At 31.6% G+C, this 20489-nt stretch overlaps 2 protein-coding genes across 2 annotated transcripts; both read left to right on the forward strand.

Moving 5' to 3' along the window:
- Nucleotides 1-9860: 9860 nt before the first annotated feature.
- On the forward strand, nucleotides 9861-16133 carry LOC101254661 (caffeoylshikimate esterase-like). Its single transcript, XM_004233663.5, has 8 exons — nucleotides 9861-13052; nucleotides 13644-13673; nucleotides 14317-14440; nucleotides 14516-14662; nucleotides 14859-14989; nucleotides 15068-15205; nucleotides 15417-15515; nucleotides 15689-16133. The coding sequence occupies exons 1-8, from the start codon at nucleotides 12909-12911 to the stop codon at nucleotides 15905-15907; spliced, it is 1032 nt and encodes a 343-aa protein (XP_004233711.1). The 5' UTR covers nucleotides 9861-12908; the 3' UTR covers nucleotides 15908-16133.
- Nucleotides 16134-17060: 927 nt separating this feature from the next.
- Nucleotides 17061-20418, forward strand: LOC101268051 (protein ABA DEFICIENT 4, chloroplastic). Its single transcript, XM_004232307.5, has 6 exons — nucleotides 17061-17471; nucleotides 18069-18300; nucleotides 19005-19105; nucleotides 19390-19518; nucleotides 19602-19690; nucleotides 20082-20418. The coding sequence occupies exons 1-6, from the start codon at nucleotides 17424-17426 to the stop codon at nucleotides 20233-20235; spliced, it is 753 nt and encodes a 250-aa protein (XP_004232355.1). The 5' UTR covers nucleotides 17061-17423; the 3' UTR covers nucleotides 20236-20418.
- The last annotated feature ends 71 nt before the right edge of the window (nucleotides 20419-20489 follow it).

Consider the following 20489-nt stretch of genomic DNA (forward strand, 5'->3'; position numbering starts at 1 on the left):
ACATATAGCCACTTAAAAATAATTAATTACTCTCCATAGCTATAGTTTGATAATTGCAATTTGTAGATACATGTTATATGGAGGAGAGAGGCAAGCGAGACTGGGAGAGAGAGGAGAGAGGCAAGAGAGAGGGGGAAAGAGTGGGAGAAAGGTGAATTATATATGTAGATTGGTTAGATAATTGTATATTATACATATGTATTTTGTATATATGACAAGAGAGATTCCGAGAGGGAGGAGAGAGATGAGCGAGACTGCGAGAGAGAAGAGTGAGGTTTGCGAGATTGAGAGAGGGAAGAGAGAGGCGAGCGAGAGAGGGCAGAGAATGGAAGAGAGGTGAATTGTATATGTATATAATTGTATATAACCGTATATTATATGTATACATTTGTATAAATGGCAAGCGAGACTGGGAGAGGGAGGAGAGACGCGAGTGAGATTGAGAAGGGAGGAGAGAGGTGAATTATATATGTATAGAGGTTAAAAAATTGTATATTATAAATATGTATTTGTATATTATGGCGAATTTTTCATATACAAAAATGACTACTTATACAAACTCTAAGTCAGCCCGCGTAATTAATGTATAATGTTAGTCGCGAGTGGTTATTGTAGCAAACTATAGCTATAATAAGTAATTAAATAGTATAAGTTTGCTTAACCGTGTGTATGTATATATATATATATATATATATGTTAATTCCTAATTACATTGGGCAGTTTAATTGTTAGACCAGAAAGAAAAGTTCAATTTTTTTTTTTTAAACAGCTTGTTTGAATTGCCTGAAAGGAAAAATTCCAACCACATTTTTTTTTCATCTGGATAAACATTACATTATGAAAGTTTGTTTTTTCGGTGGTTTGCTAATTTGAATGTTAAGACTCCGCATGCACTATACATGTTGTCCTCAGTGAAGATTTTAGAATACTAAAATTGTGTTTTAATTTTTTTTTATAATTAACGCACATTTTAAAGATATAATTACAATTTACAATTTATTTATATTTGAGAATGAAGTTGCAAGTAGTGCAGTTTGGTGGTTCTCTATTGGCATTTCTCATTAATTGAAATGAAACAGTGCACTGATAGTCTTAAATAATATAAGTGTGATTGTTTGAACATTAATTAGAAGAGATTTTTTCACCACGACACTAAATTTAAGGAAAGTTATGAAAGTAATTTTATTTAAGGAAGTAAGTTAGGTCTTCCTTTTTTTCATTAATTTAGAGAAAATAAACCTAAATCACAAAAAAAAAAAATTGCTAATTGAGAATATTAATGAAACTTAACAAAAATGTTTAGTGTCGTTTTTATTGATTTGGAGAAAAGAAACCTAAATTACGATTTAATGAAATCAACTAAGATATCTAGTGTTGCAAAGACAATAATATTGTGAGGATCTCCGTAGAAATGAATACAAAAACCCTAAGCAGATGGATGGAGAAGAATCCATTTTGTACCATTGATCTTACGTATTTTCAAATTGTCAAAAATTATGAAAACCCATTCAGGTGCATTTGCAGAAGGCAATAAACATAATTGATCAACTATCTCCTTACGTTAAATAAATAAATAAGGAGTGACTTAAAATACATAAAAAAAAATACACAGGAAAATTCAATATCTTCTCTTTATTGCTAATTAATGTACAAAATTTTGTCTTCTTTTTTTCTTTTTCTAGTAAAATAATTTCTCTTATTGGACATATTTTTATAATCAAATAAATGATCATTCAGCTAATAAAGTTTCTGTTATTTACCGTTCATTAAGGAAAATTCAAGCCATAGCAACCATAATTTGTTTTAATTGTTGATGATAAACAAGTATTGTTTTTTTCAAAATATACAGTTCAACTATAATATCCTACGAAACCACATAAGAACATGAATAATTAAAAAGAAATTTACACCATCAGTGCAATTCATTACAATTTACACCATTATCGGGTATAAGTTAAATCTCTTTTAAATTTTCATTATGTGATTATGTAACAGAATAGTGGATAGTTGGTAAGGAAACAGGTGATCTATATATACACTCAACTTCTCTACATTGATGAAGTTAGCTATGAAGAAGACAGTTACAAACATTTGAGGTAATGACAACAAATGGTTGAATTCTTGTATATTGAAGATACAAGGCGTAGGGTTTTTTTTAAGGAATAATTGTATAGAATGACAAATTAATAATCTAAAATAAACACAGTAGCTACCGTTTTTGATTTATTTGTGTTCCATAACAAACTGTTGTCAGTGCCTCTCTCCCTTATATTCTCGCTCGTCACTCTCCCTCTCTCGCTCGCTCCCTGTCGCTCGCCTCTCTCGTTTTATACAATATAAATGTATAAATTTTGTTGTTTGTATAAAGAGAGAAAATTGTATATACACATGCAAATATATATATATATATATCTCCATCCTATACACTTATAATTATACAATACAAATATTTCCCTACCCAAGTCTCTTTTGCCTTTCTGTCTTTCTCGTTTTACACAATTCGATTCAATTGTATATTCCCTGCCCAAGTCTCTTTTGCCTTTCTCTTTTTCTCGTTTTATACAAATTCAAATTATATAATTTCTCTCTTTCTCATTTTATACAATTCGATCCAATTGTATACAAATTCAAATTTTATACATATAATTGAATTTGAGAGGCTAACAACGATTTATACAAATGAGAAGCTAACAACAATTTATATAGATGGTCTACCTGCCACCGAAATTATGCAAATCCAAAGAGAATTCAACAAATTATACAATTGCTTCCGAAATAGGCATAGCTTTTAGTTGTATATGTATAGCGAATTATACATATATATTTGCTATGGAGAGCAATTATACAAACTTTCTTATAGCATACAAATTAAAAAAAATTATTTACTATATATAAAAGTTGCCCTTTTTTTAAATATCGTCTAATTTACCCAGATTTATTCCACTTCATTTATTGATGCTTACCCTAGATTGCAGCATTAGACCAAAAAACACTCAAGATGCATTTCGAACCACCTTAATTCTTTGTAGATACCTCAGGCTAATTAACTTCCATTAGGATAGTTTATAGCCTTTTTCGCGAAAAAAATAATAATTCTATGCAATAAATATTTTTATATAATTTTAACAACCAGAGAAGACATATACCTCCTTTTGCATCTTCAACAAGAAAGATCCTATCCTATTAAGATTATAATGATCCAACGATCTTTACAAAATGGAACTAACTATATATACTAATGCATTTTTAAACTACAATTGTTTATGCATTTAATCAAAAGTATTCAAGGTGGATCAGATTTGGTGGCATATTTTGTTAGAGCATCCACACTTCATTGTCTCTCTTTGTTTAACTATAAGTGATGATGATCCTAACTTAATTGAAAATGTAGTGTAGTTATTGTTTTTATTGTAACTTTCTCGCATTGATAAAGAACTCACTCTTAGTTATTATATCAAGTTAAATATGATATTTAAATTTAAACTATGTAAGAAAAATAAGACACACCATACATTTTCCATTCTGATTTAAATATTAAATGTGAATATTTTATATTTCTCCTGTTCATTTAACTTATCCGAATCCATCCTATATTATTTAAAAAGAAATAAAAGGATTGTACTAGACCAAGGATCTAAATTGGCCACATCAATTTGTGATTATAACATACAGAAATAAAAATAGACATACATATAAGTGAATTTATTTTAATCATAGATTATAAAAGAGAAATTCTTCATCAAAAGTACTGTAAAGTTCCCATATCCACTCCATCCCCTCGAAGTCAAAATCAGCTCCAGCGGCGAATGATTCCTCTCCTCCGAATATAAACTCTTCTGGTGGAGGAATTTCAATCCATTTTTCTATTTCCATTAATGATGAAAAAGTTGGAGACACAGACTCTACAGGTTCAACATAAGGAGTGATTTCCATCGACTTTGCTTCATCATCTTCTGGAAAAAAGTCAGGAAATATAGAATCAAAATCCAAATCAATATTTTCGTAACTAGAATCCCCTAGTTCCCCCAAATAGATTATTAGCCCGAGTTCCTCGTAATCCTTGATATCCAATGGCAAAATTTCATCTGAAGTACTTTTCTCCAACTTTCTCTTTAATTCTTCCTCAACATTATCTATCTCTAGTTTTACCTCCGAAACAATCTTAGCCCCTAGTCTAACCTCCTCAACACCGCCCTCGTCAATAACAGGCCCCGTAACAATAGAGAGAAGAAGAAAAAGAAACGGAGGAAACATAGCAAAGGAAGAAAAAAAAGAAGATTATTTTGTGATTCAATTGAGTGGTGAAGTGAGTGTATATATTTTTTTGTGATTCAATTGAGTGGTGAAGTGAGTGTATATATAGTGATGGAAGTATCTTAATATTTTTGGATTATATAAGTGGATGATCACACTATTAGAAAGGGGATTATCTGTAGCAGTTAGTTACAAGAATCCATTTTTAGTACTTCTACTAAATAGTAAGATGAGAATGCAAACAAAAATACTAACCAATTTTTTTGGCATCTGAATGAACTTCCCAGTGTGAAAATACATTTTTTTTTTTTTTGCATTTTGCTAATTTAAAGTTAATAGATTTTGCACGCACTATACATGTAACCTCAATGAAGGATCTAGAGTACTAAAAGTGTATGTCACTTTTGTATTATATTTAATGTTGAGTTTTAAAGGTGTAAATAGAAAATGTGGATTCGAATAGTTTCTTTTCATCATCTACAATGGTGACGGTTTCAACATTAATTAGAAAAGTTTTTTCACAATGAAACAAGAAACTAAATTCGCTAAAAGATTATGAAAGCAATTTATTTAAGAAATGTTTATGAACTCTTTTAGAAAGTAGGTAATCTGGATTCTGGGAAGAAGCATTAAAAACGTTATTTTCTTTTTCTGGGGTCCTTTTTTTTGTCACGAACATCCTGACATAACACTTTTCTTTTGATTCTTCGATAGAATTAAGTTACGTCTCCCTTATTTCAGTAATTTAGGTTCCAACAAAGAGAAACCTACCGTCCAATAAGATGGTAATTTTGTTATGGCCTTCTCTAAGGCAGTACAGTGCACCAGCAATAACCAAAACGGAAGCTACTACTGCTAGATTCTGTGCTAATTGGTGTGTAAAGAAAGGAATTAACTGTTTCACAGTCGAAATGGATTTTTTGGTAATCACTAACATGTTAAAAAACCTGAGCACTACTAATCTAAAGCTGAAAAAGATCATATATGATACTCACAAAAGTGTTTAGCAATATCAATGTCAACTTCATTCATTGTTATCAAGAAGCTAATATGATTGCTGATTACTTTGCAAATATGACCTCTACTACAATGAAAATTAAACATATTTCTCCTCTTGGAAATCTCTTACTCAAGAGGTCAACGACTTAATTCGTCTCGATAAATGGCAAGTACCTTTCATAAGGAAAAAATACAAAAATTATAATTGTTTTGTAAATCAATAACAATTTTGTTTTTACATAGAATAGGAGATTGTATAGGCTACTCCTTTCCCTCTCTTTTTTGTGAAGTTTTTTATGTTGTAATCTGTTGGTTAGGGGTAAGGTCCGTGTCCCCCTCTAACATGCGTATCCTTTCGAATTAATCAACATAGTAGCGGTCAAGCCTAACCCCCCACATCAAAAGGAATCACAACCCATGTGATGGTTTTAAAATTAAAAAAAATTAATAAAACTTAACAAAGATATTTAGTGTCGTCTTTGTTGATTTAGAGAAAAAAAACTTGAATTGTTAAAGCGCTTAATTCATTAGTGATGGATTCGTAGGTTTAATTCCTACTGAATGCACGCCAAATTCAGAAGAGAACATATATGATAATTTGAAAAGTCAATGAAATCAACCAAGAGATATGGTACCGCAAAGGCTATAATATCAAAATCTCCGCCGAGATAAACACGAAAACCTTAAGCATTTGGATGGAGAAGAATCCATTCTACACAATACTGCACACATTCAAATTGCCAAAAATTATGAAAACACATTCCAATGCATAGAACAAAATTGATCAATTATCAACCCTGCCATTTAGTTTATCGGATCAGAAAATAGCACATGATATTTAAATGTGTAACCCGGAAGAGTAGAAAGGATAAAAAGGCTCTTTTTTTTAAAATATTGTTGGTGCAAAAAACTTAACTATACCGCTTTTAGATAATTGTATACATTTTTCGACACTATTGGTGTATACAATAGTTGATTATGCACCATTTTAAAATGAAAAATCCATTTTCATTTTACACTATTAATACAAAAAAATCTATTAAACGAAATTTTTAAATAACTATGTAAATTTTTTTTTACACAATTATTACACAAAAGTTAATCAAACATTGCTTTTAAATTTTTTACACGATTGCTGCACAAATATTAATTAACTAACACCCTTAATTTCATTGATCTTCTCTATTTATGATTTACTTTTTTTCTTTTTTTGTTGCCTCTGAATCTCAATAACCCATGTTGTCTTACAATCTCCTCGACAAGGTTTGTGACGAACAACTTGGGACGTAAGATTAACGCATAATTCATCGTCACAAATTAAGCTATTTAATTTGAATTTGTACATCATAATACATAGGGACAAAAATGATAGATAAATGTTGAACCCAATTCAAAACAGGTGAATTGTCCAAGGTCAAGGACCTTAATTGACACGTTGATTTGGGACTCTTAAGAGACATAAATAAAAATAGACATATACAAATCTACAAGCTGAGGAATTTTATCTTTGATGATAGAAAAAAAATAAGCGTAAGATTCTCAGATCCACTCCATGAGCTCAAAATCCTAGCTAAGCTCGACTAGTGAATGATGATCCCTCTCCGACCAATCTGATCTCTTCTGTGAGAGAAATTTCCATCTATTTTTCTAATAACGGAACAATCAACATAAGGAGTTATTTCATTAACTTCTCTTCAGCTAGCTCCTTATTTTTTGAAAAGGATAAAAGATCATTTAGTTTATCGAATCAGAATATAGCACATATATTTAAACATGTAACCATTAAGAGTAGAAAAGGATAAAAAATGCCTAGAATACTAAAACGTGGAGTACGGAGCTTAAAGGGTATAAAATATTATTAAAATTTTAAAACGGTATATAAAATTTTATATTAATCAAAACGGTATCAGCGATTTACTCCACTGAAAAAAGCAAAATCGCTGCTGTAAATGTGAATTTTTAGAAAATTGCTGCCTAGGCAGCGATTTTTAATTTTTTATTAAAAAAATATGGAAATCCCTGAGGAAGCGATTTTTTAAAAAAATTAAATTAAATCGCTGCCTAGGCAGCGATTTTATAAAAAAAAAATTAAAGTCAGCGATTTTCTTTAAAAAAAGATTTCTTTTTTAAATGGAAATCGCTGCCTAGGCAGATTTTCTAAAAAAAAAATATTGGAAATCGCTGCCTAGGTAGCGATTTGAATTTTTTTAAAAAAAATTACATTTTTGCAAAATCGTTGTTTTTTCTGGTGAAGTAAATCGTTGCTGTTCTACCGATTTTGCCGTTTTGATTAATATAAAATTTAATATACCGTTTTGAAATTTTTTTAAAATTTTATATTCTTTAGGCTCCGAAGGTGAATTTTGTTTTATAGTTAACATACAAGTTAAAGAGATGATTTTAGTTTGTTTGTACTTGAGGATTAAGTTGAAAGAAGTTTGATTTGGTGGTTCTCTATTGACATGACATCAGTCTTTTTTTTTTTTTACTTCCCTGAAACATTACAAGGAGATAAACTCACAGTGTGGCAATGAAGATGCTAATGTAGAATTATTTGTGTATTCTTTTGTAATATAATTGTGACTATTTGAACATTAATTAATTAATCAGAAGACTATTTTTCGCATAAGCTAATTATGCACCGTTATAAAGTAAATGTGCAATTTTTTTTTGATATTATCGGTGCATAAAAGTTAATTAAACACTATTTTTAAATATCTATATAATTCGTTTTGGCACAATTGTTGCACAAATATTAATTAAACACCCTAATTTCATTGATCTTTCCTATTCATGCTTTACTTTTTTTTTGTTTCTCTATCTTCATAATCCACATAGAGAAACAATCTACTCGACGAGGTTTGGGACAAAACACTTGAGACGTAGGATTATTGCAAAATTTTCACCGTCACAAATTAAGCTGCTAATTTTTTTTTAATTTAAGTTGTACATTATAGCCGACACGGAAAAAAAATTTGATAGACAGTGATAAAAAGAAATCTACTTTGGACCTAACTCATGACATGAGGATTGTCCAAGACCAAAAACCTTAATTACCCACATCGATATTGGACTCTGACAGAAAAAAAAACATACATACATAAATCTACAAGATTTAATTTTATCCTTGATGATAGAAACGGAAGTACTCCTCATAAGAGTAAGGTTCCCATATCCACTCCATCAGCTCGAAGTCCCAGCTAGCTTGAGCAGTGAATGATGATCCCTCCCCTCCAAATCTGTACTCTTCTGGAGGAGGAATTTCCATCCATTTTTCTAACTCCATTAATGATGGAACAGTTGAAGGCAGAACCCCTACAGGATCAACGTAAGGAGTAGTTTCCATTAACTTCGCTTCATCTTCTGGAAAAAAGTCAGAAAACATAGAATTAAAATCTATACCAGCATTTTCGTTACTAGTACCCCCTAGTTCACCCAAATCGACTATCAATCCAAGCTCCTCGTAGTCCTTGATATCCAATGGTGGAATTTCCTCTTTCGAGTTTCCATCTGAAGTACTTTTTTCCAATTTTGCCTTCATTTTCTCCCCAACATTTTCTCTGTGTACTCGTACCTCCTTAACACCACCCTCGTTAATAACAGACCCCATAAAAATTAGAGAGAAGAAGAAGAAGAAAGCAAAGCAAATGAAGAAAAAAAGGAGATTGTTTTGATGCTTGAATTGAGGGAAGTAAGTAAGTTTATATATAGTGAGGGAAGCAAAGTGGGTGTTTTGGATTATATGCACACACTATTTAGCAAGGTGGTTTTCTCTACCACTGTATTAAAAGTATGATAACATGGAACCGTTACAATAATCAAGTATTATGCATTAAATTTAATGAAGTGTTGTCTATAGTATAGAACTGCTACTACTATTACACAGTAAGCTAGTTTAGATGATTAAGATTGGAATAAGGCATAGTTCATTAGTGTTAAAAATAGAAAATCTGAGAAATTTATGAGACGGATTATGTATAGGTTGCTTTACTTTATATTTATATATATCAGTGTATATAAGTTAAATCCTAAAAATATTTGGTAATTTAATTATTAGACGAAGAAAAAAAGTTCAATTTTTTTCCAAACAGGTCATTAAAATTTGTCTGAAGGGAAACCAGTAGATGGTAATTGGTATAGAAACTTGTAACGTAAATGCAAACAAAAGAAAAGCAACCACTTTTTTTGGCACCTGATGAACTTTACATGTGAAAGCTTGTTTTTTGTTTTTTTTTCCTAATTTAGAGATTAAAACTTTTGCATTCACTAGACATGTGTCTTTGAAGGAAGGTTCTGGAGGACTTAAAGTGTGTGTTAGTTTTTTCTTAAACAGATAACATGAAAGTTAAGAGATATTATAGTTTGTATTTGAGAATGAAGTTGTAAGTATTTATAATATAATTGTGACTATGAACTGCTAGCTTTTATAATATAATCGTGACTGTTTGAACATTAATTAGAAGAGTTGTTTTCACAATGAAACTAAATTTAACGGAAGTTTATGAAAGCAATTTTATTTAAGGAATGTTGATCAACTCTTTTAGAAATAGTTGAATCTGGGAATAAGAACTAAGAACCCTATTTTCTTTTTTCTGGGGTCATTTCTTTTTTGGTCACGGACATCCCTGGCAAAGCACTTAGCTTCTGATTTTTTGACAGAATTAAGTTAAGTCTCCCTTTTTTCATTAATAATTTAGAGAAAAGGAACCTAAATCACGAAGAAGAAGAAAATATGCTAACAGGGCAAATTAATGAAACTTAACTAAGATTTATAGTGCTATCTTTATCGATTTAGAGAAAAGAAAAACCTAAATCACGAAGAGAAACCTATCGGGTGATTGGGAAAATTAATGAAATCAACTAAGATATCTAGTGCTGCAAAGGCCTTACTATGTGAAGATCTCCGTGGAGATAGAATACAAAAACCCTAAGCAGATGGATGGAGAAGAATCCATTTTGTACCATCGATCTTACATATTTTCAAATTGTCAAAAATTATGAAAACCCATTTAGGTGCATTTACAGAAGGCAATAAACAAAATTGATCAACTATCAACCCAGCCTCTTGCATAAAAAAAATTGCGCATAAAAAATACACAGGAAAATTCAAAATCTTCATTTTGTTGCTAATTAATGTCCAAAATTTTTGTCTTCTTATTTTCTTTTTCTAGTAAATATTTTCCCTTATTGGACATGTTCTTATAGTCAAATGATCATTCAGCTGGTAAAGTTCCTGTTATTTACAGTTCATTAAGGAAAGTCCAAGCCATAACAACCACAATTTGCTTTAAAATTGTTGATGATGATAAACAGGTTAATTAATGTTTTTCAAAATATACAATTCAGCCATAACATCCTGTTAATTAAACCACATACGAACATGAATAATGAAAAAGAAATTTACACCATTAGTGGAATTCATTACAATTTACAGCCATTGAATATAAGTTAAATCACTTTAAATTTTCATTATGTCAAGAAGCGTACATTTGAAGCAGTGGTAGGAAATAAAAACACTGGCAGAATCGGTGTAGAAAGGACAGAAAAGGTGTAGGACAATTGGTGAGTAAACAGGTGATCTATATATTCACTCGAGTTTTCTGGTAGTCCTACATTGATGAAGTTTGATATGAAGAAGACAGTACATTTAAGGTAATGACAACAAATGGCTGAATTCCAATATACTGAAGACACAAGGAGTAGGGTCTTTTATATATCGTGTGATTTACACATCAATAACTACTATATTTCGATTTTCCTATGATTTAGATTTACTCCAGTACTTGATGTTTACCCTAATCTAGTATAATAGATTAACTACATTGATTGTTTAAAAAATCTTTATATTGTTAGTATTTACGACTTATATCCATTAACTTAAGCATCAAAGCTATTTGCAGAAACCACAGTAGGCGGCAATTTGCAAACATTTCATTGATCAACTACCTTGAGGATGCTAACTTTCTAAGACTAGATTCATAACCTTATTAGCTCGTAAATCCACAGACACATATGCCTCTCAAATTTAAATGATCTTTAGCAGTGTTGTTCTCGCTAAATCCATACACATTATTGAGATCTCTGATATATATATATACACACACTATTTTTGAGCATATAAGGTTGCATCTACTTGAAATTAACAACCTTTAGCAGATGAAAATGTTGATTTCCATAGATTTATCGAAAATAACATAACCTCTATATCTCTATGAAATAGGGATAAGATCTGATACAAACTCTATTCCCTAGATCCATTACGTACACCAGGTAAATGTTGTTGTAATTCTCATCTAACCTAGCAGAGGTTCCAAACCCTACCAAAACCCTCAATTCCTATTGAGGTAAAGAGACGAAAGCAACAAACATAGATTTTTAAACTCAGTCTAGAAATATTTAGTAGTAATAGTAGTACCTGTTTGGGAATGAGATCCAAAAATTATGCACGGACTTTTCGATTCAGGATCTCAGCTTCATTACTATTCATCCATTAAAATCCCAAATTAAATACAGAAGGTTAATTCACTGCTTAATAAAAATTGATGGAGAGAAAGAGAAATCACCTGAAAACTGAAGCTTTAAAACTCATTTAGAGCTGCAATTTACTCGACGAGATTTGGGACTCAGCAACTTGAATCACATGATTAGTGCCACAATTGATCGTCAGAATCAGAAATTAATCGGCTCTGAGAAACATAAACAATTCTCCATAAACAAAATTTTGGATAATGATAAATTATATTCATCAATTTCTCCGTCCCTTTTACTTGTCAGACTTTTTACTTTACTTTCATGAATAAATTCATCATATCTTAATTATTATTTTCTTAGTAGGTGGACAACTAAATAGAGAGAGTATTAATTAAATTGTAGGAGAATTTATTTATTTAAGATAAACATTTATATAAGTTATATTACTCTGTCTAAATATTTGTCCATTTTGACAAATAAAAGAAAATATATATCATACTCACAATTAATTATTTCTAAAAAAAGATAAAATCTTGAAATTCTAAGAGAATTAAATTCATCTACTTCATAATTAATAATTAATATAAGTCAAATCATAAACTCACTGTTATTTTCTTAGAGGAGTTAATTCATATCCCTTTTAGTTTATTACGATAACATTAATCCCTTTCTTCTACTTATAAGTGACGATGATTAATAAGGTCATCTTAAATTAATTGAAAAGTTTAGTGAATCTATTATTTAATACTGAATTGTTATTATATTATGGATTTAGATTAATTATGATATTTTAATATTTGCTATTAAATTTTGACTATCTAAGAAGGAAAAAAAAAAACATTCTGAAATAAATATTAAATGTGAGTATTTTTTTTTACCATGGCCATTAAATTAATCAGGCCAAGTCATATCATATCCCTATTCCTCCGCCAACCTGACTTGTAAAATTTGGTCACTAATCAACATTTCAATTCTGTTTTCTGTGATATAATCCCAAATACTTTTCTTTTTCTTCTAGAAGTGTTACATCATAGTACCTTGTGTTTCAATTGACTACTACTCATCATCAGATCCTATGTGCATTAAATTCCTAGCCCTTTTTTAGTTTCTTTCTGCCTACAATTTTTTTATTTATTTTTATTTCTGGGAAACAAAAGGTTCATTATTTGAGTGTGGGTTCTGTAATGGGGAATCAGGTGAAATTTTCAGGTATTAGTGATGAATTACAGAACTTGTTAGATGCAGATATGGACAACGTAGAAGCCAGGCGTTGTACTAGAGAGGCATTTAAACATATTCAGCTTTCAATTGATCATATCTTATTCAAGGTATGTTGTCTTAATTCCTCATTCTTAATATTAAAAATAAACTTTTTGCTTCAAAGTTTGGGTTTTTATTGGTATTGGTGTATGATGCAAACTGCAAAGGAACTGAAGTATCTGTGTGTGATCATACTTCATAACAATAGTAGGAAACAACTTATCTATAGCTCTGAAAACAATGACATGCTCTTTTTTATGCTGGAGTAGCAACGTATATATTGGACTTGAATATGTCGAGCCTTTAGAAATTCTTCAAGCTCTAGCAGATCGATGGTACAAAACTATTTTTGAAAGAAAACCCTGTTCCATCTATAGGAGGTACTCGTTTATTCAGTATAGGACCATCCATAACAGTAATTTCTAAGTTCTGTAAAGTAGGAATTTATTTGGTTAAAATTATTTTATGTATTATGCACCTTCTACTGACTGTTATAACTTTTGAAGTTGAGACTTGGTATGCATATTTTACCTTTGCCGTCTACTGTAATGGAGGACTGAGTGTTTTCAAATGGGTATGATATCATACATGGAAGTAACGTATTTCGTACTGATCTTTTATGTTTTTTTAAATGATTGCTTCTTCTATCTTTGCGCCAGGTACCAGATGCTGGATTGAAGATGGAGGAGGTAAAGCTTATGCCCTAATATCCTTTTTTCTAATGTTGTTGGAGACGTGTTGACGCCTTATTGCCTGATATTCTTTACTAAACCGTCAATGTTGTTAGCTTGTTCTGTACTTTGTGGTCTAGTAAGTTATGGTTTCTTTCTACTTTTCCTTTTCAAAATGAGAGATGAGTTTAATAAAAATAAATAAATAAACAAATAGAAACAACAACAGATATAGGGATCTAATGCAAGAATTTTGTATTGGCTCTGCAATTTTAGTAAATGCTATTTGATGAACTGAGATTTAGCGTAGGAATGATAGGATTCCCTAAGAAGAATTAATTGTGATTTAGTTTCCGTGTTTAACCGTCAATCTTCTATTTTGATTATGAGAGGATTCGTGCTCATATTGGAAGGTCAAATGCTTGGTTCATAAGATTATAAGCTCCAAAATTTATAACATACCATCAGTAACGATAGACATTTTCATATATATTGTACTCATTAAAATTTCTAAAGCAAGTGACGAAGGGGATAGTTTGGGAAAGATGACTCAAAGCGAGAAAAATCTATTTCAGTGTACAAGTTATTTGACATTTGGATGTTATAGCCATAATATTGATGTGATTTACATTGTACAATTTTACAACATTCTTTGACGCAGTCTTATGAGGTTAATTCTCGAGGGCTTGAAATCTTCTCCAAAAGTTGGCTTCCAGAGACACGTCCAAAAGCTATTGTCTATTTTTGTCATGGTTATGGAGATACATGCACTTTTTATGGTGAAGGTTTGTGTCTTGCAAAAGCATTTAAAGTCTCAGACAAGTTATAAAAGAATATGTAATGACTATCCTTATCTTTAGGCATTGCAAGGAAATTAGCATCTTTTGGTTATGGAGTAGTTGCCATGGATTACCCCGGATTTGGGCTTTCAGAAGGTCTTCATGGTTACATACCAAGTTTTGACCAGCTGGTTGATGACGTCGTTGAGCATTACTCAAAAGCTAAAGGTATGAGTTAATTGGATAACCAATAACCTACTTCATCATTAAATGGATTCTTCGTAATAACTTCTCCGTGTAAATTTTGGTATTTCGATTAGCATCAAGCAAGATAGACCTAACATGACTTGGAATGTCATAGCATTTTCTTTTTCTTCTTGGCGCTCTACTGTAGAAAAATCTGACAATTAATAGTTGGTTGCAGAAAAGCCAGAGTTCCGTAATCTACCAAGCTTCCTATTTGGGGAATCCATGGGTGGAGCCATAGCTTTGAAGGTGCACCAGAAGCAACCTAATTCTTGGAACGGTGCTGTTCTTGTTGCACCTATGTGCAAAGTATATCTCTGGAAATGCTTATTCTATTCTTACGGATGCCTCTGATTCATATAGAGTGATGACTGGTTTGTCATATAGATTGCAGATAACATGGTTCCATCATGGTTTGTAACACAAATTTTAATTGGTGTCGCAAAGTTTCTTCCAACGCAGAAGCTAGTTCCGACACAGGATGTAAGAGAATTGGCAGTCAGAGATGCAAAGAAGAAAGAACATGTACGAAATCACTTTGTTTTCTGTATATGAGAGGCTAATAGTGCTTGTGCCAGGAAGGAATGCCACTGTTACCTATCTTAATTGCATTAAGTGATGTTGATTAGCTTCTAGTAGGACTATCTTGATTGGTTGAACATCGTATTTAATTGGCGCTGATACACCCCGCCCATTTCTCATATAAGATGTAATAACCTGTTTCTTCTATGTGCAGACTGCCTATAATGTCATCTCTTACAAACATAAACCCCGTTTACGGACCGCCCTGGAGTTAATGAATGTTACAAAAGAGATAGAGGGACTACTAGAAAAGGTGTGTGTCACGTGTTTCAACTTTTCCTTGAACTAGTGCAAAAAAATGCATCGCTGTGTTAACTGTTTAAAGGTCTATCTATATATGTGAATATCTTCCATCTATACTACCAGGATAAGCATATGAATCTACATTTGTATATCAACATATTGATAAATAGTATTATTTTACAGGTATCTCTGCCATTGTTAATCTTGCACGGGAAGAGTGATCTAGTGACCGATCCATCGGTTAGCAAAGCACTGTATGAGAGGTCAAGTAGTTCAGACAAGAAACTGTTCCTTTATGAAGATGCTTGTCATGCCTTGCTTGAGGGTGAGTCGGATGAAATGATACTTCGAGTCTTTGGTGACATTATTTCATGGCTGGACGAGCATACCATCTCCTCCTAGACATTTCTGCAATGTTTGTGTTTTATGTTTGTTTCCTAATTTATCTCGTAAGATTTACATGACCCTGAAGGACATTTCTGTTGAGTCGTAACTTGTACATGAAATAATATGCAATATAGTTATTTTGAATTTAAAACTTTTCGGGACATAATCAATTGTATTTAATTTTTTAATATGATACGATAAGAGTACTATATGTTATCGTGGAGGTAAGATTTTGACCAAAGGGTTCATCTTAATTTTATTAGAAATGTATATTCATTCACCATCGTCTAAAATTATCAATTTTGTTTTCCTAGTTTTGGAAAAAAGGATAATCCGGAGAAAAGGAAAAAAGGATAAACCTGTCAGAAGTTGGACCAATAAAAATAAAATCCAGGTTATGTAAATCCAAATGCTTCCTTATAATGGAATTAATCGAGGATTTCTAGAGCTCACGTAAAATATCAAAAATCAAATTATATAATTGTATTGAAATTTTTAATAATTTAGTAATTCATTCTTTGATGTAATATTTGATAGTAAAATTTTGTAATTATGGTATTTGGATTTGGTATGAGACATTAGTTATTTGGTATTTTCTGAATATCAAATTATTTACTTAATGAAGGTCATATATCAATATATTCATCACTCGTTAGTACAAGTCCAAAGAGAAAGTTTTATATATTACATAGGCATGTACAATTCAAGTAAATATATAGTCGATCTTCTATTATATCGTGCTTTCACATACAAAAATAAAAATGATGGGAAAAATAGTATAACCGAATATCGTATCAAATCAAAAATATTCATTTACCGTTATCGAATTATCAAATCGAAATTTAAAATTTTGATATTCAATTTTAAAATTACCAAATTATCAAACTTAAAATTTAAAATTTTGATATTCAATTTTAAAATTACCAAATTATCAAACTTAAAATTTAAAACCCCCAAATTAAATATCGAATGCCGAACACTGGATCTAAAAATTTGGAATACAGAAGTAAATGGAAGAAAAATTCACACATTAGTTGAAAAGAATATCTTTCATATATTCGATTTGAATAAAAGAATAAATAAAAAGGAAAAAAATAATTTGAATAAATTCGAGTCTCACATTGCGTAAATGACAATAATGGCCCCTTATGTTTGAGGCTAGAACTAGGGAAAACAAAGAAGAGGAAATCAGTGAAAACTCGCATTCATAGATACAACCTTTTTTTTTTTTTTTTTTTTTTGAAGTTTTTGTTATATTTTTAAAATTTTAACAAAAATGTAAAATTTTATTTGGTAAACGTGAGGGACCATTTTTGTCATTTAATTTGGTAAAATTTTAGTTGTATTTGAAGTCGGTCTGTTTCACTCTTATATGAGAAGAGAATTCATCAAGAGGGCCAGGGCTCATGATTTATCATTCTGTTGGTGAAACCTCTCATTACTGTACTTGCAATGTTTAATTTTATTTTCCAGATGCCATTTTTGCTATAATTCTTATTGTTGTTGCTCGCAATTCTCACACCCATCAACCATGGCCTTATCTTCTACTTGCTTTTCTCACTCTCAATTCTCACTCAAGGTATGCCCTTTCTCTGCTACTCTCTATTCATAGCTTGTAATATAAGTTTTTCTTCATTAAATTGCTGTTTATTGTTTGTTCTCAGTTTTTTTAATTCATACCCCGTATGTATGTTAAACTGATACACACATTATTTGCTACTTGTACTGTGTGGTTAGATCTGAAGTTTCTCCGTTGCTATATGAATACATTGAAATTGAAAATGAAAATTTGAGAGCAATTAAGATGCTAGTAAAGTCTTCATGTAGATAGTGCTGAGCAACTATCTATCATTTGAAGATATTTTGGCAATAGGGAGTGTTTGGAAGAAAAAACTTTGAAGAATGAGGTGCTAGTGTTTGGAGGTTTAGTGAATTGAATGTCAATCAGGTACCGTTGAAGTCTCAATGTCATTTGAATTATGCTATTAGAAATTAGGCTTGGTATATTGCATGCCAAGCAAATCTTCAATAAAATTTATCTATACTTGGTAACGGAAAAAAGAAAATGAGGTTTTCCAACTCACTAAGCACTAACGAGTTTGAAGCTACAATGAAATTCCAAACCTGCTAAACTATTGTTTTATTAGAAGTAATCAATCTCTACTACTTACTGTAGATGGACTGCTGGACGCCTGCTCTGTCATCAAATATCCTATGTTATATCAGGAGGAAGCAGCCTCCATCCTCCACACTTAAAACAATAAACTCAAACCTTTTAAGTCAACAAGTTCATAAACGAAGAACCAAGCATGGCAATGGATGGAGTTTCCTCGGAGGATCAAGAGTAAAGTGTCAGCCTAACCTCCAAAATCTTCCACAAAGAAGAAGCTACAGGGTGTCTGCTATGTGTAATCTTTTCTTCCACTGCTTATCTTTATTTCTCAACTCGTGTCATGCTACTTCCTTTTTGGTTCTTTTGGATAATTCTTGGGAATCAGCTATGTTCGGTCAGGAATGTGGTTATTTACAGTCATCTCATAATGATTCGCTTTAGGTTATTATGACACCTACCTGCCAAAACATATGTTAATCAACAAACTGAATTCAAAAAATCTGTTACAATGCATATTAACTTTGTACAAATACTTTTATGTGCCCACTTGGCTTAATGTCCAAACCTGTTATCCTCCTATTAGATGAACCAGGAAAAACAAATTCAAAAAGAAAAGTACTTTTAGAAGTATAACAATTTGCTGTCTTCTTTCAATCTGGTTGATAATAGAAATATCTCCCACCTTGTCCAATGTTCCGTTGAAATCTCGTTTCTCTCATTTCGTTGCTGGATTTTCTATCTCATGTCAATGAAAGAATATTCTTACTTGCTAATGTACATGTGTAAACTGCTAGTGTCTTACATTATACCGAAAGACAGTTTTGATGTATTGTATATGGAATATCAAACTGAATATCGAATTGATCTATTTGATTATAAATATATATGTATATAAATATTTATACATGTTTTTTAAGCTTCTTATTGTGTACTCTCTTTGCAAATGTTTTAGTGTCATCTATTTGAACTTTTGGGACAACTGATGTCTTATTTTTACAGGGTTGCCTAGTTCTCAAGTAGCTAGTAGTGTCTTTACGCTAGGAACAGCAGGCGTTCTTCCATTTTACACCGTCATGATTGCAGCACCTAAAGCAGAACTTGTAAGTAATCTCAGTTCTGTAAAGCAACACTGTTTTTTTTATTTTCTAGAGAGTATGCCCTATGGATATATTATCAACTTAGGAAGCTCTTGTTTATTTCTTTTCTTGGAAGACATAAAGAAAAGTTACACATGCCAAGTTCTCTCTCCTTATGTCATCCACAAAAGTAGAAGTCATGGGGCATAATTTCAGTTGCATTGATTTGTGATCTAATTGCAAGATACTGATTTTGTGCCTTTCCAAGATATATTGTAATATAGGGCATAATTAAATACTTAATGCAGACCAGAAAATTGATGGATAGTGCAATACCATATATTGTGCTCGGACTTCTGTACGCATATCTGTTGTACTTGTCTTGGACACCAGATACAATTCGGCTGATGTTTGCTAGTAAATACTGGCTTCCAGAGGTTTGTTCTTGTACTTAACAAATGATAGTTGTCATCTTGTGCTGATACCGTGATTTAGGCTGTTGACATTTCATTCTGTTCAGCTGTCTGGTATAGCAAAGATGTTCTCCAGTGAGATGACATTAGCATCTGCTTGGATTCACCTATTGGCTGTAGATCTTTTTGCTGCAAGGTCTCTCTCTTTCTATCTCAAAACCACACTTCATTATTGTAAATGTGTTGGATTGTCCGTGTTAGTTGAGGAAATGGCCATTTGTCTCTTTATAAGGTGTTGACATGTTGCACAATCCTCATCTTATGAGCTAGTGTTTGGAGTTGTGTTGGAGCCAGGCGGTAATATTTGGTTGTCCTACACTAGTTGAGGAATGGACTGTTCTTGCCTCATATAATCTTGGCCATTTCTCAATTTATGAGCTAGCTTTTAAGATTGTTTCAGATTCAAGGCCATTTCGTTAACAGTATGTTTGTGCAGCCAGTTGTTCTTTTCTGATCCTATTGGGTCGAGGAAAAAGGAGGAAGGTGCCTTGTTAAACTATTCTAATGCTGTTTTTTATTTGAAACAGGCAAGTTTATCATGATGGCTTGCAAAATGGTATAGAAACGCGCCATTCAGTGTCTCTCTGCTTGCTATTTTGCCCCATTGGGATTGTTATTCATCTCCTCACCAAAGCTGTACTACTAAGTAGTGCAGAAAAAACAGTGTTTAGAACTAACTGACAGAGATTCAACAATTGTTTCCTGTTAACGACTAATGTAATTGTGAACAAAAGGGTAATCTTCATTCAACTACGTAAAGTGTGCAAATTTGTATATCATTGATCCAACACTGCTTGAAGCATTCGAATTGATGAGCTCTCCTTATATTTTTCAGTAAATCTAAATTCTTTTTAGATGGCCGAATGTCAGTTTTCTTTCTTGGATCGTTACTCCTGCCAAATAAAGAAAACGTTTCTTCTTCTCCAATCCAATTA

The sequence above is a fragment of the Solanum lycopersicum genome, chromosome 2 (assembly GCF_036512215.1).
Source record: "Solanum lycopersicum chromosome 2, SLM_r2.1".
NCBI lineage: Eukaryota > Viridiplantae > Streptophyta > Magnoliopsida > Solanales > Solanaceae > Solanum > Solanum lycopersicum.

Excerpts from the sequence above, each read along its gene's own strand:
- LOC101268051 (XM_004232307.5), top strand. The coding sequence starts at position 17,424 with ATGGCCTTATCTTCTACTTGCTTTTCTCACTCTCAATTCTCACTCAAG. Across the intron at positions 19,106-19,389 it reads CAGCACCTAAAGCAGAACTT|ACCAGAAAATTGATGGATAG; the intron begins GTAAGTAATCTC and ends TACTTAATGCAG. Across the intron at positions 19,519-19,601 it reads GTAAATACTGGCTTCCAGAG|CTGTCTGGTATAGCAAAGAT; the intron begins GTTTGTTCTTGT and ends CATTCTGTTCAG.
- LOC101254661 (XM_004233663.5), top strand. The coding sequence starts at position 12,909 with ATGGGGAATCAGGTGAAATTTTCAGGTATTAGTGATGAATTACAGAAC. Across the intron at positions 13,674-14,316 it reads CTGGATTGAAGATGGAGGAG|TCTTATGAGGTTAATTCTCG; the intron begins GTAAAGCTTATG and ends TCTTTGACGCAG. Across the intron at positions 15,206-15,416 it reads ATGCAAAGAAGAAAGAACAT|ACTGCCTATAATGTCATCTC; the intron begins GTACGAAATCAC and ends TTCTATGTGCAG.